We start from the raw sequence: 20,176 nt of genomic DNA, 5'->3' as shown, positions 1-20,176 counted from the left end.
GAATCCATCAAAAACAGCATTCAAATCTGAAGATTGGTCCACTATTTTATTTTGGGAATTAAATGACTTCGTGTCCCTCGAATCATCAGTCTGAAGAATATAATTCCCAAAAACTTCCATATTCACCTTGATGCTTTTATGGATCCTGATGGCTGATTCCAGTAATTCAATGACTTTCTGCCTAATCTCATTGAAAAATGACATGTAGTCACTGGTTACAATCGAACTCTCCACCCTGTATGTAGTAATGCGGCAATTGAATGCATTCGTTATAATTTGAACACCGTCAGACAATTGAACACATGCATTATTTTTATGACTCATGGTTCTTCGGTGAGAATTCACTTGGGTCATAGGAATTGTCACATTACAACAATTGCACGTATACATAGGTGTTGCATTATCCACTCTCACCCGTTTCACTGCAGGCCCTCCTTGGCAACTCTGGAGCTGATGCCGACGAAGATTATCACTACGAGTGAAAGATTTACCACAGTCACAGGAATACATTTTATATAATAGTTCTCACTAACTCACTTGATGTAAACTGACATAGCCAACACTCGTACGCTTCTTAAATACACTCTGATAGGACCCGTCAAGACGTCATAGCCAACCCCACTTCTCAACTATATGCGCCAAGATTACCTCCCAACTGAATGCGATAACAGATGTCGATATACGAGCAAGCAGTGGTCTTTGCGGTCTCGGAGAGGGTAGACGTTAGGCAGACGGTCCTCGGCTGCCGTGGTGTCACCATCGATAGCGGGGCTAGAGCAATGCGTTACATCACAACCTTCATCGCTTCGGGAGAGGTGAGGGCAGACCGATGAATACGCATTACTCTGCCACACGTCGTGGAGTGAACATGTCGCTCTCTAGCCGTTGAACGGTTATTGCTGTGACGTCACTCCACTACTAACTTGGTGCCCTAACACCGATGGAGCATTTATTACTTGGAGGATCTTCGAAGTATGCAGACGTATGTTTGTACATAGACAAACAAGCACATGATGAAACCCTGTACCGTGCATTCTCCTACACACACACACACACACACATAAACACACAAAATCTCATATGAAAAAAAAATCTGAACGATCCATGCACCAGACACTTCAAGGTCACAACGCCTTGACTTCACTGCACAACAAAAAAAGCAAATAACACGTCATATTGGTGGGGGAGGATTAGAACCGGGAAAAAAATTCTGAACGATCCATACACCACACCCTTCAAGGTCACATCACCTTGACTTCACCAAACAACAACCAATAAAAAAAAGCAAATAATACGTCATAGTGGTGGGGGGAGGCCGAGAATCAGCTGTAAACAACTACTCACCGTGGACCAGCCTACCTAAGATGAAGTGTAAAGAATCGTGCCGACAACTGAATGGCCGCAGGGTGATATGCGATTACGAACGATCCCCTTGGGGAATCATTGTAATCAGCCTTCCTCTGTAACAGGGGAGCCCACGATGCAAAATGAGGATTTACTCGAGCGTCATGGAGACATATAAGGTTGCAAAGCTTAGATGATTAGAAGAAAAAAATGTAATATAATATATATACCTTTTCATGGGTGGAGGAAGCGTCTATAGATTTTTAAATATGTGAAAAAATACTGTTGCATGGACATACTCGAGCGCGTCAGATATTGATAGTATCAATGTCCTACGTATTTTCAATAATGTTCATATGTTATTCTGATCGTTTACATGATGCGGGTGGTTGTACGTAAGGGTTAAAAGTGAAAAGAAAGAAAATTTAATCGAGCGCGTCAGATTTTCTAAGGGGGTGTTAAGTGCAACAAAAAAAAGCTCTCATTCAATAATATGACGATTTCAATCTGACGCAAACTCGGGCTATTATGTTAATGTGCAAAAAAAATTCGCCATTTTGAAACACTTAAGCGCGTCAGATATATTGTTCATTTTTATGTTCTAGACGTGCTGTCTCATAATCTGACGATTATCTAGAGGGATTCTCCTAATCTGACAAAAAACATATATTTTTCTTTTCAATCATTGAACCTAAATAATTGAAAAGCTCAGGAAATAGCATGCAAATGGATAAGTGTATGTTTTTAAGTGGAATACTTGTATTTATGAGGAAATAATTTTTTTAAAATGCTCAAAAAGAATAGTAAAAATTGTTGTAAATACATATATTATGATTTTGGAAACTGTTCAATAAAAATCTCATAATGGTATATTACTTGAACACGTTAACAATAATTGTAGTTGCATTTAAAACGAAACATTGGCATTGTTGGAGGAAAGCCATCATTTTTTCCGTTGGAAAATAAATAACACTTGTAAGATTTTGGTTCTCTTTTCGTCTGTTTATACATTTAATCAACGGTCACCTGTCGTGTAGCTATTCTTATGACGCAATTGCATCAGTCTTGTTCCGTAATATTTTCAAAATAAATCTCGGCATTTCCTGTTTCAGTGAGCTAGTGAATTCAATAAAAAAATCTCTAAATTCATTTGCATTTCAATAACCCTGAAGCGACATTCGAATGATGAATATGGGAAGCTCACACACGCACACGATTTGGCTAGTTAAAATACCAACCAGAGAAATGGAACTGATTATACAGGGGAGTCCATCGAAAATATTCCAGCAAGGTTTACGGCTTCACATGTGAAAATTATCAGCATTCCAGGACTCCTATACTTTTATTCTCAGGGAAACATGTTTACATAATAACTTCAATGGTGTAACTTCAATCAGAAGTGAAAACTATCGAGGAGAAATACATAAGCATAATAAAATTAATGTATAAGTTTGAAAGCGTCCTTATAAGACGAAACTGCAGTAACGTTAGTTATAAATAAAAGTGGTAAAAATCATAGAAAGTTTCAATTCTCTTCTCTTCATTAAATAAATATTTCGAAATACCAATCTCTCCCAACTATCTACACAGTAGGCCCTGGTGAACGTCTTTCGGAGAACAACTACTTCCCTTGGTAATACTACGCCGGATATTGAATTATGTCCTACAGACATTAATGCAAGATAACTCACAGAGGTAAGTATCGCATATGTTTATCCTTCATTTAGCAGCAAGACAATGTTGGAGTTATTCAAGTAGATCACCTGCAGACCGCGGTTTCGAAGTATTTCGTCTCGTCAGTACAGGAAAGATCCTACCCAGATAGGAAAGTGCCTGGGACTCATTCAATTTCAACAGGGCTCCGCTATATATATGAAAAGAAAGATTGTTAACTAGTAACTACTCATACTTATGATGCACTGTTTGGAACCTTTGGTGTAGTAATGAATATTAGTGGAGTTTTTTCCCAACACCAAATCGTTATTTTTAACACCTCGACACATGTTTCAATCACCAAGTGATCATCTTCAAAGAGGAAGATGCTATGTAGATTATGCTATATAGATATCCCATACAGGTAAACCATCCAGGTGTACCACCCATACAGGTATACCAACCTTAATTAATTTTACAATTTTTCCTTATCTATTATTTTACAATGAATTTTTATATAGCTGAAAATTGTTTTATATACAGCTATAACAGTTAAACATATATTGTAAAATAATGGATAAGGAAAAATTGTAAAATTAATTTAGGTTGGTATACCTGTATGGGTGGTACACTTGGATGGTTTACCTGTATGGGATATCTATATAGCATAAATAGGGTTAGCTTCGCGTTGGTTTCTAGTTTTAATCTTCCTCTTTGAAGATGATCACTTGGTGATCGAAACACGTGTCGAGGTGTTAGAAATAACGATTTGGTATTGAGAAAAAAGTCCAGTAATATTTAGTAACAACTCAATCCGAAGTGAAAACTATCGAAAACTATACATTCGTATAAGGAAATAAATATTTTGTAATGAAATTTTCAAATTTTAATCTCTCTCAACTACGTACACAGTAGGCTCTGCTGCTGGATAAACGAAAAACATCTGGAGTACTAACCTCTGTGAGGTATCTCGCACAAATGTCTGTCGAATATAATTCTATATCCAGCGTGGTATTAGCCGTGGAAGTAGTTAATTTCCGACAGACGTTCACCGGAGCCTACTGTGTATGTAGTTGGGAGAGATTATTATTCCGAAGTCTAAAATAAGAAAATAAAATATTTATTTTCTTAGTTCAACTTCATCCCGTTAGCGGGAGTTACATTTCCCTTTTTTTCCAAAGGAGGGGAGTACTTTGTGTCAAGATACTATGAACCTTACATTAGGTACAAGAAAACTTTTCGATGTAACTGAAGTTCAGCGAACAAGTGTATAGAAAAAAAAAAATGTAAAATTCAACATCTTCAATCGATTAAAAATAACAAGTGTCGTTGTTGAAAATTCTGTGAAATAATGTCCGAAATAATAATAAATAATCCCAACTATTTTCCTAATGTTTCTGTCTCAGAAGCATTTTTTTAATGAAACTGTCTTTCGATACATTTGGATCTACTGTAAGGTTCATACTAAATATCTTCAAAAATTAAACATTTGGAGTAGTATGTTGGATGATCACTTAGCCTTGTTAGAAAATGCCATCAACCCAGCGCGACATTATGGAAAACGTTACCATGAAAAAAATTCAATACTTCAGCAAGATGGCACTTCTCCCGAGTATGTATTACATGTGAGAAAGATTTTGGATGAGCGGCATTCATTTTTAACATTTATGAAGGTAACAGGTGAGTATTTAACGGAAAATTAAATTAAATGTCTTGATAACCCACAGCTCAAATTTAAAAGCATCAGGAAGAGAGGTTTCCTGTCGTGTGATTCAATATTTATGTGAAAGTAGCTGTTTTGGGGAAGTTTTTTCTTTTACTTTGTATTTGAAAGTAATTTTTATGCATTATCTACATATCTTTGGAAGAATTTTGCACTTAATATCAGAAAAACATCCATCACATGCATCACGATAATAATGATAATGATAATAATAATGAAAGTGCTTCATCACCACCTACGGCATCTTTACGGTATTCACGAGACACCGGCGTTGCCCTACGCGCCCTCCGAACATATCGAGTCTTCGGAGGGGATAGGGTCCGAACGCTGCAACCTTAGGGAAAAAATTAAGTATAATTGTAATAATGATAATGGTAATACGTCCTTATCATAACGAACTAAAACTAATACAACAAATAAAAATAGATGTATGAGTGAAATAAGCGAATTATCAGCATCAATCAAGTTTTTCAATAAATTACCACTAAATATCAAATGAAAGAACCTCAAAATTTTCAGAAATGTTTGGTAAATTTTCTCATGGAATTGAAACCATGCTCAATTCAGAAATGTCTAGTTTTATAAGTATTTTTCAGTAGTTTTATACAATTTGTCCCACGCGTTTGTGTTTTATGAAGTTTTTTCTGATGATATATATTATTATTTAATGAAGTTTGGTGAGAAATAGAATAACCTGAATGAATAATATAGAATAGTTATTTGTTTGTATAAAATTTTGTTGAATATTTTAATAGGCCCATGCGAAAACTTAATGGTCCTAATGGCCAACTTCACGTTTATTTATTGAAATTCTATGTACAGTTACTGCATATTATAAATATGTCCCCATGAAAACAAAAGTATATGAGCCCGAGCACATAGCCGTAAATCATGCTGCTCTGTTTTCGATGTGTCACCCTGTATAAAGTTTCTTCATATAATAATCGATAATTTTTCTACGACAGATTTTCTGTCATTAGTTGTCGGCAAACTCAAACATCCTTTTAAGTTCCTCGATCTAGTTATATAGCAATTATCTGACAACGCTGCACCAAAAGCTACCTACGATCAAGTGAAAGTAAAATCAAGCAAACCCCATCCAAAAGCGTGTCTGGCCAAAGCTGGTCAGTAGTACAGAAATACTCACTCTGACTGGAGACTGCACGGTGACAGGTGCAACTACCGCATGCTCGACGTCTCGCCCGTTTCACGGTGAACATCATCAGGACCTTCAACTTATTTCTTGTGTCTTTTCCACTTTAAGTGAGTGTGTGAGCATTAAGGACCATGAGGGGTACCTGGTGGTGCCTTCTCTTGGTGTTCGCGACCGGTACCGACGGTATCAAGAGTGTACCCTCGAGGTTGCCAAGAACGAGTGCGGGTCAGTTGGCGGCGGCTGCTGCCGCCCAAAACAAAACTATTCACGAATTGAGAAATTCGCGAAATGTGACATCGCCAGCAACAGTTGGGACTCCTCCGGGTCGTGGATCTAGCAGTAGAGTTAGGTGAGTTGGAAAAAATTAAGGGTTGAAGTACTATAAATATATTTTTGGAGAAGGAAGTTTCCAACTTTTTCATTTTCAGATGAGGTGTCAACTTGGTGGGTTTTATTTTGAAAAAAATTACGAATGAACTTAGATTTTGTACCGATGTTTCGAAACTTTTTGCTATCCCCCTCAGTACTCATTGATGAATTGAGACTAACACTCTTTTTTGAAAGACACATCTAACGTTAAACTTTGTCCTGTTTTTTTTTCAAAAAGATGAACAATAACAAACTATCACAGTAATGAAGAGAATATATTTCTATATTATTTTTTTATCAATGTATTGATTGATAATTCTGAGTTGAAAACAGCAATTGAAACTGAAGATTGTTATGCTAATAATAATAAATGGTACTCAGAACATCTGAATGTTCATTAGTGCTGTAGTTTTTTTATTTCGAATCATCTACATAGTTATTATTTTTAACTGACTCACATATCATTCACGTTTGTGTCTTTGAAACTGAATTGAGCATTTTTATATTTGATTTGTTTTGCTAATGCCACAGTATAATAATATTCATTAATTTTTCGAAATATATTTTATACTTATGATGCACTGTTTCGATCGTTTAGTGTAGTAATGAATATTATTGGAGTTTTTTCCCAATACCAAACCGTTATTTCATCACCGCGACACGTGTTTCGATCACCAAGTGAAAAAAGTTTAATCTTCCTCTTGAAGATGATCACTTGGTGATCGAAACACGTGTCGAGGTATTAAAATAATGGTTTGGTATTGGGAAAGAACTCCAGTAATATTCATATTGTATACTGATCAGTGTGAACTCATATCCTTTTAATTTATTCACAGTATATTCGACACATGTCGTAGATATTTTATCTTTGAGATTTGAATAAACTTTTTAGGACAAAGGAATATTTTAATTTTTAGAGAACTACTTTCACTCCTATTGAATTTTATCATTTTTTGGAATTTTGTTATTTGAAGTTTGATATTTTTTCTTATTTATGTGACCAATATCGAAAGAGGATTATCGTTTTTTTAAATGAATAATACCGTTGTTTTGGTTATTAAATTAATCGGTCAGTTTTTTTGATTCCGTGTTTTGGTGATTTCAGGTTCATCTTTATGTTAAAAATGAAAACCCTCCAAATTGGTGGTTCATAATAGTAGTAATGTACATGTTAGTGTGAACAAAACAGATTCATTATTATTTACATAATATCAATTTGAAATCTGGTGGCTTTATCTTGATGCCCCTGCAAGAAAATTCATTGATGAAACAAGTTTTCAGTTTCTTTACAATACGATTTGATTTAAAATGAAAAGAAAAACAATTTATTTTCACAAAATATTTGGAATTTGAGTATTTTGAATAATTTATGAATATTGATGGTAACATTTTAATGAAATAATTAGTCTTTCATTGGATATCACTTTCAGTGCCATGCTTCCCACTTTGAATATAATTTTAAATTATTTTAAATATAACGATTTATCACTGTTGTGGCTCCTCCAGGTCGTGGATATATCAATATAGTTAGATGAGGTTTGGAATTGACTATTTTTTTCAATTTAAAATAGAGGTGGAAACTTGGAGGAATACATATTGGAAAAATAACGAATTTCAATTAAGTTTTACTTTCAGTATTATTATATTCATTTTAAGTATACATGTGGATACAATGCAAACCTCTTTCATTTCGAATATTGTTATTTAAGGTTTTTTTTCTGTTAAGATCCTGAAAATGTATTTTATGTTATCAATAATATCGGCCAGCAAGACTGCAATATCACTGATACATTTCGATCTGACAAATTTCAGTACTTGGGAAAAAGAATTTTGTACATCCAACATACATTTTCATGTGAGAGCCCTCAAACATTCCAAACGAAAACTTGTTAATACGATTGATTCGATGGTATCATTCAGTCTACTGAAACACAGTGAAATACATCAATATTTGCGGCAATGACTTGAATAACAAAGAATCTGAATATGTCTAGCAAAACAACTGAAATTCATGTCGACCCACTTCGGATAACAAAAAATGTCTATTATGTATAATTATCATTCAGTAAAACGAATTATGTTATTCTTTCGAATCCTTTGTTCTCCGCGACCTTCCGTGAAAATAACAATTTCAGAACCTCGTTATGGTTCAATCAAAGGTAGAAATAGTTGGCAAAGTTTCAACATCATCTCTACTCAATCCTGATGTAGATAGAAAACTTTATTCGTTTTTTGTAGATAGATCTGTAATAATGTTGTGAAAAACAAACAGTTTTTTCATTGTCGATCTTAGTTTTTAACCAAGAAAAAAGCCAGCAATTCAATGAAAACAGCAATTCAACGTTGACAAACAAATCACTCAAATTAATTTTCTGATTATAACAGATATTTATATTGGTAGTTCTCGTGTTCAATATTCAATTCTGATATTGCAAGGGGTCCTTTTTCTCTCCGATAAACAGGATATTTTGGAGTACCTCACAAAAAGTCAAGTGAATAATGTCCGGGGAATTTATACGAGTAGTCCACACACCACTTCTTTCGATTCGTTAGGAAACTGTTCGATACAGAAAATCAGATTGCCTACTTCTCTTATTAGGAGATACCGCATTATATTTAAATCATATATTCTGAATTTGCGCTGAGGATATATCCTCCAAATAATAATAACTTTCGCTATGGCTTGTCGGATAATTTTTAAGTATGACTGCAGCTTCCTGAAAGAACGTTTTCCACAAGTGGCCGTCGACGGATATATCTCGTATACTTTTGCCATCAACGCTGGTGTTCCCCAAGGATCCATATTGTCTCCAACCCTTTTTTTATTGTATGTGAACGAATCATTGGAAAAAACCAAGAATTCAATATATTGCTTCGCTGACCATAGCACACTTGTCTCGTCGTTCCATTTGAATTCCAGGACATCGGCTGCAGATGCACTTCTTCACCGCAACGGGAGTTTGCGTATTCAATGCCTCAAAAAACCCAGGGATCGGTTTTGTCCGGAAAGATAAATGTTTTCGAATCGGATATAATAATGTCAGGACAGACAATGCCGCTTAATGCTTCGATAAGTTTGTTGGGGGTTAAAATGGGCACCGATATGTCTTCGCACAATCATGTCGCTGAAATTGCAAAGGTGCTTCTCGGAAGCTTGAAACACTTTATAGAGCTCAGATCAGACCCTAAGCATACCCTGAAGCTGCTGGATCCCATCCAGCAAAGTTCCATCCGCCTGATTGGAGACGCGAACATCACTTGCAACTTTGATAGTCTGGAACATCGAAGAAAGGATGGATATTTATCTCTCTTCCAAGTGTTCAAGTGACTTGGCACATTTGATTCCACCAAGAGCGGTACATATCAGAAATACACGAAGGACTGTGGCTGCGCACCGTTCTGAAGTTCAACTCAATGCACTTCGAATTTCACTGTTAAAAAAATCTTTCTTCTAGAGAACTGCGTCTATGTGGAATAAACTTCCTGAGAACGTTTATAGAAATGGATATATTCTCCAGCAATTCAAATCCAATGTGAATCACTACTTTCGCATAATCACCGCTCTTAGAACACCCTAAGGATTTTTCTGTAGTGCATGTGTTTTGCCAAAAAAAATCGAATGGTTATCTTATACAGGGCTAATCAAATTCGTTTCTATACATGGGGATCTCGTAAACGATAAGAGATAGAGTGTCGGTTAAACTATGGCAAAGTTGCGATTTAAGAGACCTATTCAATGATGTAAAGAAATCGACTATAGCTCTTTTGGTTCTGGAGATATACAGGAAAAAACAAAAAAATCCCAAATTATTGTTTTGCCTATATCTTCTTTATTCGCAGACATATCGAAAATCTGTCCACATTTTGCTATTGGCCCTTGATGTGGGCTCTCAGAATATATCCATGAATTTTTCATACAGGGTGTCATCTGACTTGGGCCACCCCCATCTTTGAATTTTTAAATACGGACCTGCATTTTTTGTTGTAGTTTTTGGATCGCAGACTTTCACTTCATACTGAGAAATTAATATTTCGGGATTTTTCGGTAATATTCGATTACAATTGTGTGAATTATTCCCTTTTAAATTACGGCCCTGATAATTGGTTGACTGAGTTGAATAAAAACACAATAGCAACTTTCACGTCTCCCTATGTACCGTAGAGTTTTTTCCATTTGTAGGTACCTATTCATATTTTTCCATTTCTTTGTGCGTTTTCTACAATGAACTTCGAATAAGAAAACTTTTATGATTATCTGAAATATATCTACACAAAAATATAATATGTGTGTTTTGATGAGCAGAAAAAAAAATGGTAGCATTAATAACATTCGAAACGAACACTATAATTATAATGAAAATTGAAATGAAGTAAGTAATTTATATACACAAAAAAATTAATTGTGCAATAAATGTTCGAATTGGAGTCCTTCCATTTCGAAATAAATAATGGGACAATAAGATGGTCTGCAAGATCACCAGATCTTATTACTTTAGACTATTTTCCATGGGGGACATTGAAAAATAGGATTTACGCTAGCAGAGAGATAGAAAATGTGGAAGACTCGAGATTGAGGATTTTGAATTATTTCGCAACAATGCAGCAAATAAGTGTATTAAGGGCAATAAATAATATGAAAAACCAAGTTTAAAAAGGTCTCGAAATGGAAGGACTCCAATACGAACATTTATTGCGCCAAAAATTTTTTTGGGTACCTATATAAATACTTCATTTCAATTTTTATTACAATTATAGTGTTCGTTTCGGATGTTATTATTGCTATCATTTCTTTTTTTGCTTATTAAAATACATATAATATAATTTCGATGTAGATATGTTTCAAATAATCATAAAAGGTTTTCTTATTCGAAGTTTATTATAGTAAACGCTCAGAGCAATAGAAAAAATATGAATAGGTACCTAAAAATGAAAAAAAAATCTCAAAAAACTCTACGATACATAGGAAGACGTGAAAGTTGCTATTATGTTTTTATTCAACTCAGTCAACCAATTTCCAGGGCCGTAATTTGAAAGGGAATAATTCACACAATTGTAATCGAATATTACCGAAACATACCGAAATATAAAATTGACTTTGATTTCTCAGTATGAAGTGAACGTCTACGATCCAAAAACTACAACAAAAAATACAGGTCCGTATTTAAAAAATCAAAGATTGGGGTGGCCCAAGTCAGATGAAACCCTGTATATTCATGGATATATTCTGAGAGCCCACATCAAGTGCCAATAGCAAAATGTGGACAGATTTTCAATATGTCTGCGAATAAAGAAGATATAGGAAAAAAAATAATTTGTGATTTTTTGGTTTTTCCTGTATCTCCAGAACCAAAAGAGCTATATTCGATTTCTTTACATCATTGAATAGGTCTCTAAAATACACAACTTTGCTACAATTTAACAGAAACTCTATATCTTATCATTCACGAGATCCCCATGTACAGAAACGAATTTGAATAGCCCTGTATAAAAGGACTCCAGCCCTCATACTGAAATTGAATTAACTCTGAGCAGGTGATTTTTGTAATATAACTTCCTGTAAATTGTTTTCTTCGACATATTTGTGAAGTCCGTTGAAAGTTGCAGTTGGAGGGCAAACAATTTTTATGAATGTAAGAAATCAAGTCGAATATAAGTGAAAGAAATGAAATAGAATTTTTAATTTTTTCCTGAAGAGACTTAAATTGTTTCCCATAAATGAACAAAAAATTATTGTCGATTTGTTGGAAAAGTTTACTGTTTGAAGAAGTTCAACATCATCTCAAATCTTGATGACACACATTAATTTCGGAAAACAATTTTTTGTCATACAGGGAGAATAAAACACGAGGCACTGATGCAAGAGTAAACTATCCTCAAATCTTCTTTAGGTAACATGTGAGTAAATGTTCCTCTTTTTTTCAAGGACTAAACACAAGCACTACAGAACAATTCTTAAAGCGCTCTCAGAGCGCTGCCTGTGCGAAAGTAGCGATTCACATTAGATTTGAATCGCTGGAGATTAAATTCATTTGGAAAAACGTTCTCAAGAAGTTTATTCCACATAAACGCAGTTCTCCAGATGGAAGAGTTCTTAAACAGTGGAGTTCGAGGTGTACTGAGTTGAACCTCAAAACGATGAGCAGCCACAGTCCGTCGCACATTTCTGATATGTATCGCTCTTGGTGGAATGAAATGTGCCAAGTCACTTGAACACTTTCCATGAGAGAGACAAATTTCCAACCTTTTTGCTATGTTCCAGGATATCAAGGTTGCACGTGATGTTCGCATCTTTAATCAGGTGGATGGTTTTTTCTGGATGGAATCCAGCACCTTCAGGGTATATTTGGGGGCAGAGCTCAATACATGAGAACAATACTCCAAAGAAGGTCTAAACAACAAAGTTTCATCATATAGGAGGAACTAAAAATCAGTAATTGATGCAGCAGTGAACTACTCTTATATTTTCAGACACATAAAAATTGTATTCTGGAAAGTCGTTTAGATTGGCATCATCCATCAGAATATGAATTTATAACCTTCTAGCTCCAAAACTAGTTTCACTCAATTTATCACGTTTCAAACCTCAGTTTTGAAAATAGCATAAATAGTTTTTGATTATTAGAAAACCAAAATAATTCATGTTTCACGATGAACTGACGTGAAAATTTCAACTTTGTCAGTCGTTTTGAGACAAGTAATGAAAGTTTTTTGAATGCTATAGGAGGCCACGTTAAATATCGGAGTAAATGATGTCATTCTAAATAAGTTTCTTTCATAAAAATTTTCTACATTACAAAATTTTTGGTTCTTTTCATGTGATGAAATGTTTTTTTCAATTTGTGGTAGATTTTCCTGGTTTATGACATTGCAGAAGTTTTTTAAAAGAGCAAAATTTTCTGATGAGTATATCTGAAAGAATTAGAGCTTGTGTGAATTTTCTAACATGATGATAATGAGCCCCGAGGTAGATAAATCTCGTGGCTAGAAGAACAGTTATATTGCTCCAAGCATATTCTCCTCAACAATTTAATTTCAGAAATGGACCATTTCATTCTGAAGAAGTGAAAGGAATCTTCCATCTTATTTTCCATAATGATTCAAAATGTCGTTTTATCTCAATATATTCCCGGAGAAGTTTGCGATAATATCCGAGTGGCGTCGTCGAAACGTTGATATCATGAATAGATCACAACGTTTTTAGCTTCTGTTACCCAAGAAGTCAGAAAGTTCAATCTTCAAGTGCTTCTGCATTGTGAAATGCAATTCAACATTTACCTTGTAATATACCTGATATTTTAGAAGCAATCGAGAGACTTCAATTCAAAGTAAGAGAGGAAACGTGATTTCTATCTTCACAGTTGAACGGTATTTGTTCAAATTAAAGGTACTTGAATACATATTTCAATTGCCCAATTCTTGAGTCTATATTCAAAACAAGTGGTAATTGATGCTAACGAATACATTTGGCAATAACATTAGTTGACCCTTTTCTACCTGCCGTCATGTTGTTTTTTATTCGGGTTTGAAGTCCGTTGATTTTTATAATTTTTTCCTGGCGTTTAGCTGGCATGTGTGGCTAGCTTCAAGATTGACAATGACACTGGCCAAGCTGTGAGACAGGCCGATGAATCACCCAGAAAAACAAACGAAAACCAACTAGATCCGGAGAATCTACATGAAAAAATACCTACATTTAGTATTTAACATCTGTGATGACGTTCATAAAGTTTATTATTATGAAAAATTTAATTTTTCAAAACGGCGCCTTTCACAAGAGAGTGAGAGTCTTTTCTTCTTCTGTTTTTCAAATTGTATTGGACCTAGTATATATACAGTGCATTTCTTTAATGTCACCCCCCTTTTATTTTTTGAACGGGTAAACTCAAAAAATTTAAATTTGGGATAATGAAATTAATGTATGAATACTTTATTTTGAAGTGAAATTGACAGATGAAACTTTCAAGAAGGCGACTGAGCGCCATCTGGAAAAAAAAAAATTAAATAGAAAGGGGGTTCTTGTGATACATATTTTTGAAGCTCCTGATGTATACTTCACAACCCTAGAATATGAAGTTTACATCTTCACCTACTACAAAATAGCAGAACATTTAATAATTTCCTGAAGACAAACACATTAATATCGATATTTCTAGAAATATTCCTTTTTATATGTCATATGGCAATTCCAACAAGCCGATAAGGTTTGTTAAGTTATTTTTTGTTTATAAAAACGACAAAAAAGGTCAGTATGACAATAAACATCATTGTTCAGTTAGAATATTCTCATTTAGTTTTCGGTTTCACTAAAGCAAATTCGAATCTAAGATAGAGTGGATGTAAACATTGACATGCCCTACGCACGTGATATTGAAAATCCCAAGAATTGGCCAGGGTCGTATTCAGAACCAACATCTTGTTGATCGCAAATGCTATATCATACTTAGGAAAACTTTTTTATAATAACGAGTGAAATGCACAAGTTTTGCAGTTTAACGAGAAAAATGCAGATAATATGTGTAATATAAAAAGATTTTCATTGGATTTTTCACAGCGCACTCAAGCATTATATGAAAAGAGACGTAATTATTTCTCCATTGATAATTTTTATTTTATGTTGAATCAAAAGGAATATTAATCAAAATTATTCAACTGGATGAATTTGTCTCTTCATCAGTAGTGTCATCCTCATCAATCTGAATTATCAGTGGCTCGATTTGTGCCTCTATTATATTATCAAGCTTCCACATCTTTGTCTCGACTTCCGATATCACATGCCGAACACACTTCTCCCATTTCTCCGCTGTGACTCTTTTCAAAGCCTCATCAAAAATTACTTTGAGATCTGCAAATTTGAACGTGGTGTTATGCTGGGCTACAAAATTCTTCACATCCGCCCATATTGAGCTCGCAGTGGTATGGAGGCAGGCGAAGGACAATTTTGTTTTGGCCTGCTGCCATCTCATCAACTATATATTTTTGGTATTCAAGCTTGCGCTCCTTGACAATTTTTAGTAGCTGTACTCTTAGCATTGAGTCTTCAAAGCTAATATTCTTTAATCACAGCCAATTTTGGATTTCAACCTTCTTTGAAGACGTTGTCAGAATCTTCTCTAACCGTCGCGAATGATAAGGTGCATTGTCCATTACAATCACAGCATTATCCTCCAGATGGGGTAGAACTTTGGAAAACCACTGTTCGAAAGATTCGCCGTTCATTTCTCCAGTTTTCTTCGACTCAAAACACCACACCTTAAGCCGTTTTCCTTCACTCAATTATGAGTAAGTAAATAAAACAAATACGAGGCTTACTTTTTATATACTGAGATTGAGGCAGGTCTTAATATAAATATAAGTTTACCTGATGGATTTGTTAATCCGGTGAATAGTCCATCTAGAAAGGCCCTCCTATATGAGGTCACAGTTTCATCGACCCATACTTTAGGGGTAGTATGACCCGCATTTACCCAGGTTTCATCCATATAATAAATTGTTGTCTGTTGTTCCCTATAATATTTAATTTTGGTCAAATACTCTCTCCTCCATAACACAATGTCCTCTCTATCCAATAATAAACTATTGCGCCCTCGTTTTTTCCATACAAAATTCAAATGTTTATATACTTTATGGAATGTTGACCGCTTAAAACTTGGCAATAAAACATCTTAATTAATTTCTGTGAGTACTTTGTCTATCGTGGGTATTTCATTTCTGAAAAAGTACTCATGCACTTTCCTCCTGATTGCATGTTTATCAGCATCATCTATTGATTTTATAATGGTTTGACGATTCTTATTTGTATTTGGTTTGGAAAATGTATGATTTTGTTTATATTCCCGTAAAACATTGTGAATCGAAGCGCAACACACTCCAATTTTATTGGAAACTTTCGATACGACTTCGTCGAGAGTCGATGTCTCAATTTCTTCCATCTCTTTCTTGAACACATTTAAAATCACTTGTTCCATCTCAACACTCAAATGTATTTTTTTGGATCGTTTCCTGGCTGGACTCAGAGGATAGCTCACAGTGTCATCAGCAGTGTCTGTACTGGACATCTTGGAAAACAATTTTAAACAATATACTATAACACACACTACACAAACACGCAAACGACTGATTACAATCCTGTGCTGGTACCGAACTCGTACCAAGAAGGCGAATTCACCAATGAACGCTGCCCTTTCCATCTGACACTGGGCGATCACATAAACATCACGCTTCGGTTTTGTTTTACTCTATCTTGGATTTGGATAGACTTCAGTAGAAAATTGTCATTATTGGAGTGACACCAACCGTCACGTTTTCCGGGAAACATCCAATATCTCGAAAAAAATTAACGTTTCGACAGGAATATTGAGCAACCATATTGTAGGACCTCTATTTTTCATCAAAATTCAACAGGGAAACTGTATTTGAATATACTGGAAACTACTACTGACCCTATCATCACTGAAATCGTCGAAGCGAATCCTAATGAATTCGAAATGGATATTGTATTCCAACAAGATGGAGCACCACCACATTACTCCAGACAAGTAAGAAACTATTTGGATACTACTTTTCCCGGTCGTTGGATTGGCCGTCGAGGTCCTACAGATTGGTTAGTCCGCTCGCCAGAATTGACACCTTTGGACTTTTTTTATGGGGCTATTTGAAGCAAAAGATATACGAAACTGAACTTGCTTCAATATTGGATACACGGCAGAGAATAATAGATAAATATTTTTAGAGATATTGACGTTACTCTGTTCGAAAGAGTTCACCGAAAGAGCTAGTTATGAATATCTAGTAAAAAATTTAGCTCGCTAAAATTTTATAAATAGTAGAAGTGTGATAGCCCTGGATTATTTAACATTTGAAAGGGATGGAATAAATTATTCAACACATGCCAACTAAATATTACATAAGTAACAATATTCATCGACCAAAATATCCTGTACCTCTCAACTTCTCTTCCATCATTCGTATATCTATAGAAAAGAATTATATCACAAGTATGAAAAAATATATTGGCTTGCGCCGAATTATTACTTGCTAAAAATGTAATGTGAAACTCAAATAATTGATGGCTAGATGTGTGAAGTTTAATACCTTACGTAATGTTATTGCATATCAAATAGAGAGAGCGTTCAGTTCATTCATCAATTGAGGCCAATTTTATATCATATCGTGACGAAGTTGATATTATGGGTACTACTACTACGGCTGGAAAGAAATTAATAGCCGGCTCGTTAAAATATACTATTGAATGAAATAATAATCCTCGACTATTAATTATGGTTGCGGGTTTTTTGGTTTATTTAATTCACGAGACTCGAATACAGTTTTTACAGTACAGTCATATAAGTAAAAATATTAATAAAACTTGTGACATCGAATTTCAAAGTAGAATATCTAACAATTATCAACATATTAAACTGTTCTTTGAAATTCTGGCAAAACATTTCTTCAAACAGGTATTCCAAAATTGATAACTCAAAGTATTTTTGTTTGGAAAATGGTTTTTGAATAAACAGATAACATAGGTAAGGTTTGGATAAAAAATATTGTTAAAGGCACATATCTACTGTTTTCTGTTGTATGTACCGAAAATAATATTGGTGTGATTTTTCTGTTAACTATAAGGTTTGAACCAATAATTTTATAAACATGATGTATAAACACGATATATTTCGATCTATAGTTATCAACCCCAGAAATTTTAAAATATAAATTCATTTGATTGAACTTATTGTTGAATCCTTCATTTTGTTTTGAAACAAGCCTCAGGCACTTTTTTATGGGAATGTAGAAAATATTCAAATTTTTTTTTTTCTGAAATATATATGAAATGCTATTGTTACGTTTTTCCTTGTGAGTTGAACAATAATTGACTACACTGAAGGATAATCAAATTTAACTTTATTTCACTTCAAATACAACAAACAACAAAATAAAACTTCAACCATTATTCTGTCTTTCGCCTTACTAGATCGTTTCGCGTACCGCACTGTAACTTCCACTTGACTATGTCGATATGCTCGTGGCTAGCGTTTATATATTGTATTCGAATGCGGTAGAAAATTCGCCGGAATTCCATCGAAGCGGAATTCCATCGCTACATCTGAAGCGGCTGGGAACATCGTACATTCGCACCAATCACCACCTGAAGTTTCGTACCGTAGTTAGGAAACACCCTGTATATCTGGGTTTTTTAAATTCGTTTTGGAATTTCCCTAAAATTAAATCAATTTTGAAAGTATTCATTCAAAATGTCTGAACATTTTGGTATCGTCGGAATCTACGACATATATATGAGATTGGATCTACCGAAAATATAATTTTCTCCTCTTTCTCTAATTATCAGTTAATTTCTTTCCTTCATACTGATGAATTATTCATATGGAATTGAGAACCCTGAGTTTGATTCACTCATTGTAACGTTTTGATATGAATTTCGATAACAGATCAGAGAACCACTTATTTATTCATTTACTAAACAGTTACCTAATGGTCAAGTTCCTAGAAGCTATTACAGTTTCATTAATTATTCAGGGTTCAGTGAACAATTGTTTTTCAGAGGTATTAAGATTATAAGATAAATATAAACAATATGTGGAATCATGCAACCATTACTTTTTTGAATGAAAACAGTTATGACAGAAAAACAGTTTCATGGAGTGGATTTGAATATTGATGGAGATAATGAAATGAATATGATAGTAGTGGGAAATAAATACGGATGTTTTTCAGTTTTGTGAAATATTACCTTGTAATATTTTAATGTAGGTTTTAGTATTCCTACGTTTATTTTAATTAACCATTATCAGATCTTACATAATGCACTTTTATCGTGAATGTCGGATACAGTTAGTTGAAATGTAGGAAATATATACTTTTGTTATTTACTGCGAAAGTAGAATGAGATTGATGGACATTTTCAGAAGGAACATTTTGCACAGAATGAATCTGACGAAAATACTATTTTTTAAGGGCGAAACACAAGCACTAAAGGCAAAACCTTAAGGCGCTCTAAGAGCGGTGCCTGTACGAAAGTAGTAATCCACATTGGATTTGAATCGCTGGAGTTCAAATCCATTTGGATGAACGTTCTCAGGAAGTTTATTCCACATGGACGCAGTTCTCCAAATGAAAGAGTTTTCAAACAGTGAAGTTTGAGGTCTATTGAGTTGAACCTCAAAACGTTGAGCAGCCACAGTACGTCGCGTTTTTCTGATATGTACCGCTCTTGATGCATTCAAATGTGCCAAGACTTATACACTTCCCCAACCTTTCTTCGATGTTCCAGACTATCCTGACTATGTTGCAAGTGCAGCTTCAGGGTATGCTAGGTGGCGAAATGCAAGGTATGCTCCATACATGAGAACATTACCTCGAAGAAGGTCTGATACGAGCTTTATAAAGCATCAAAAGTTACCGAGGTGTGTATAGTTTTCTGGTTCGGAACAGTGTTCCAAGCTTCTGAGAAGCAACCTTTGCAATCCTAGCGACATGATTGTGCCGAAACATATTGGTGTCCATTTTAACCTCCAACAAACTCATCAAGGCAGAGAGAGGAATTGTCTGATCTGACATTATTATATCCAGTTTGGAGACATTTATCTTCTTTAGGAAAACCGATGCTTGGGTTTTTATGGCATTGAATTGAATCTGATTACTTTCACCCTAATTCGAAATTACTTATAGATCCTCATTAAGATACGCAACCTCCTGCTGTCGGTGAAGATGTGCATCCAAAGCCGATTCACTGGAATCCAAATGAAATGACTGGATTGACGAGACAAGTGTGCTGTCGTCTGCTAAGCAATATATTGAAATCTTGGGTTTTTCCAATAAGTCGTTGATAAACAATAAAAAGAGGGTAGAATATGGATTCCTGGGGAACACCAGCGTTGATGGTAAAAGAATTCGAGAGATATCCATCGACGGTC

The 20,176-nt window shown here is 34.7% G+C and overlaps 1 protein-coding gene across 1 annotated transcript in view; it reads left to right on the top strand.

The window, feature by feature from the left end:
* The first annotated feature begins 5,850 nt into the window (after positions 1–5,850).
* Positions 5,851–20,176, top strand: part of LOC111514858 (uncharacterized) — a 343,452-nt gene continuing 329,126 nt past the window's right edge. The window contains exon 1 of the mRNA XM_074169249.1: positions 5,851–6,225. Within this exon, the coding sequence (XP_074025350.1) occupies positions 6,008–6,225 (218 nt within the window). The 5' untranslated portion in view covers positions 5,851–6,007. The remainder of the gene's footprint in view (positions 6,226–20,176) is intronic.

This window comes from Leptinotarsa decemlineata, unplaced genomic scaffold, assembly GCF_025532065.1.
Source record: "Leptinotarsa decemlineata unplaced genomic scaffold, Ldec_3_MD MMD2_P_RNA_scaffold_11, whole genome shotgun sequence".
In the NCBI taxonomy this organism is placed as follows: domain Eukaryota; kingdom Metazoa; phylum Arthropoda; class Insecta; order Coleoptera; family Chrysomelidae; genus Leptinotarsa; species Leptinotarsa decemlineata.
Note: the sequence above shows the minus strand (reverse complement) of the source record. Positions and strands in the feature narration are given on the sequence as shown.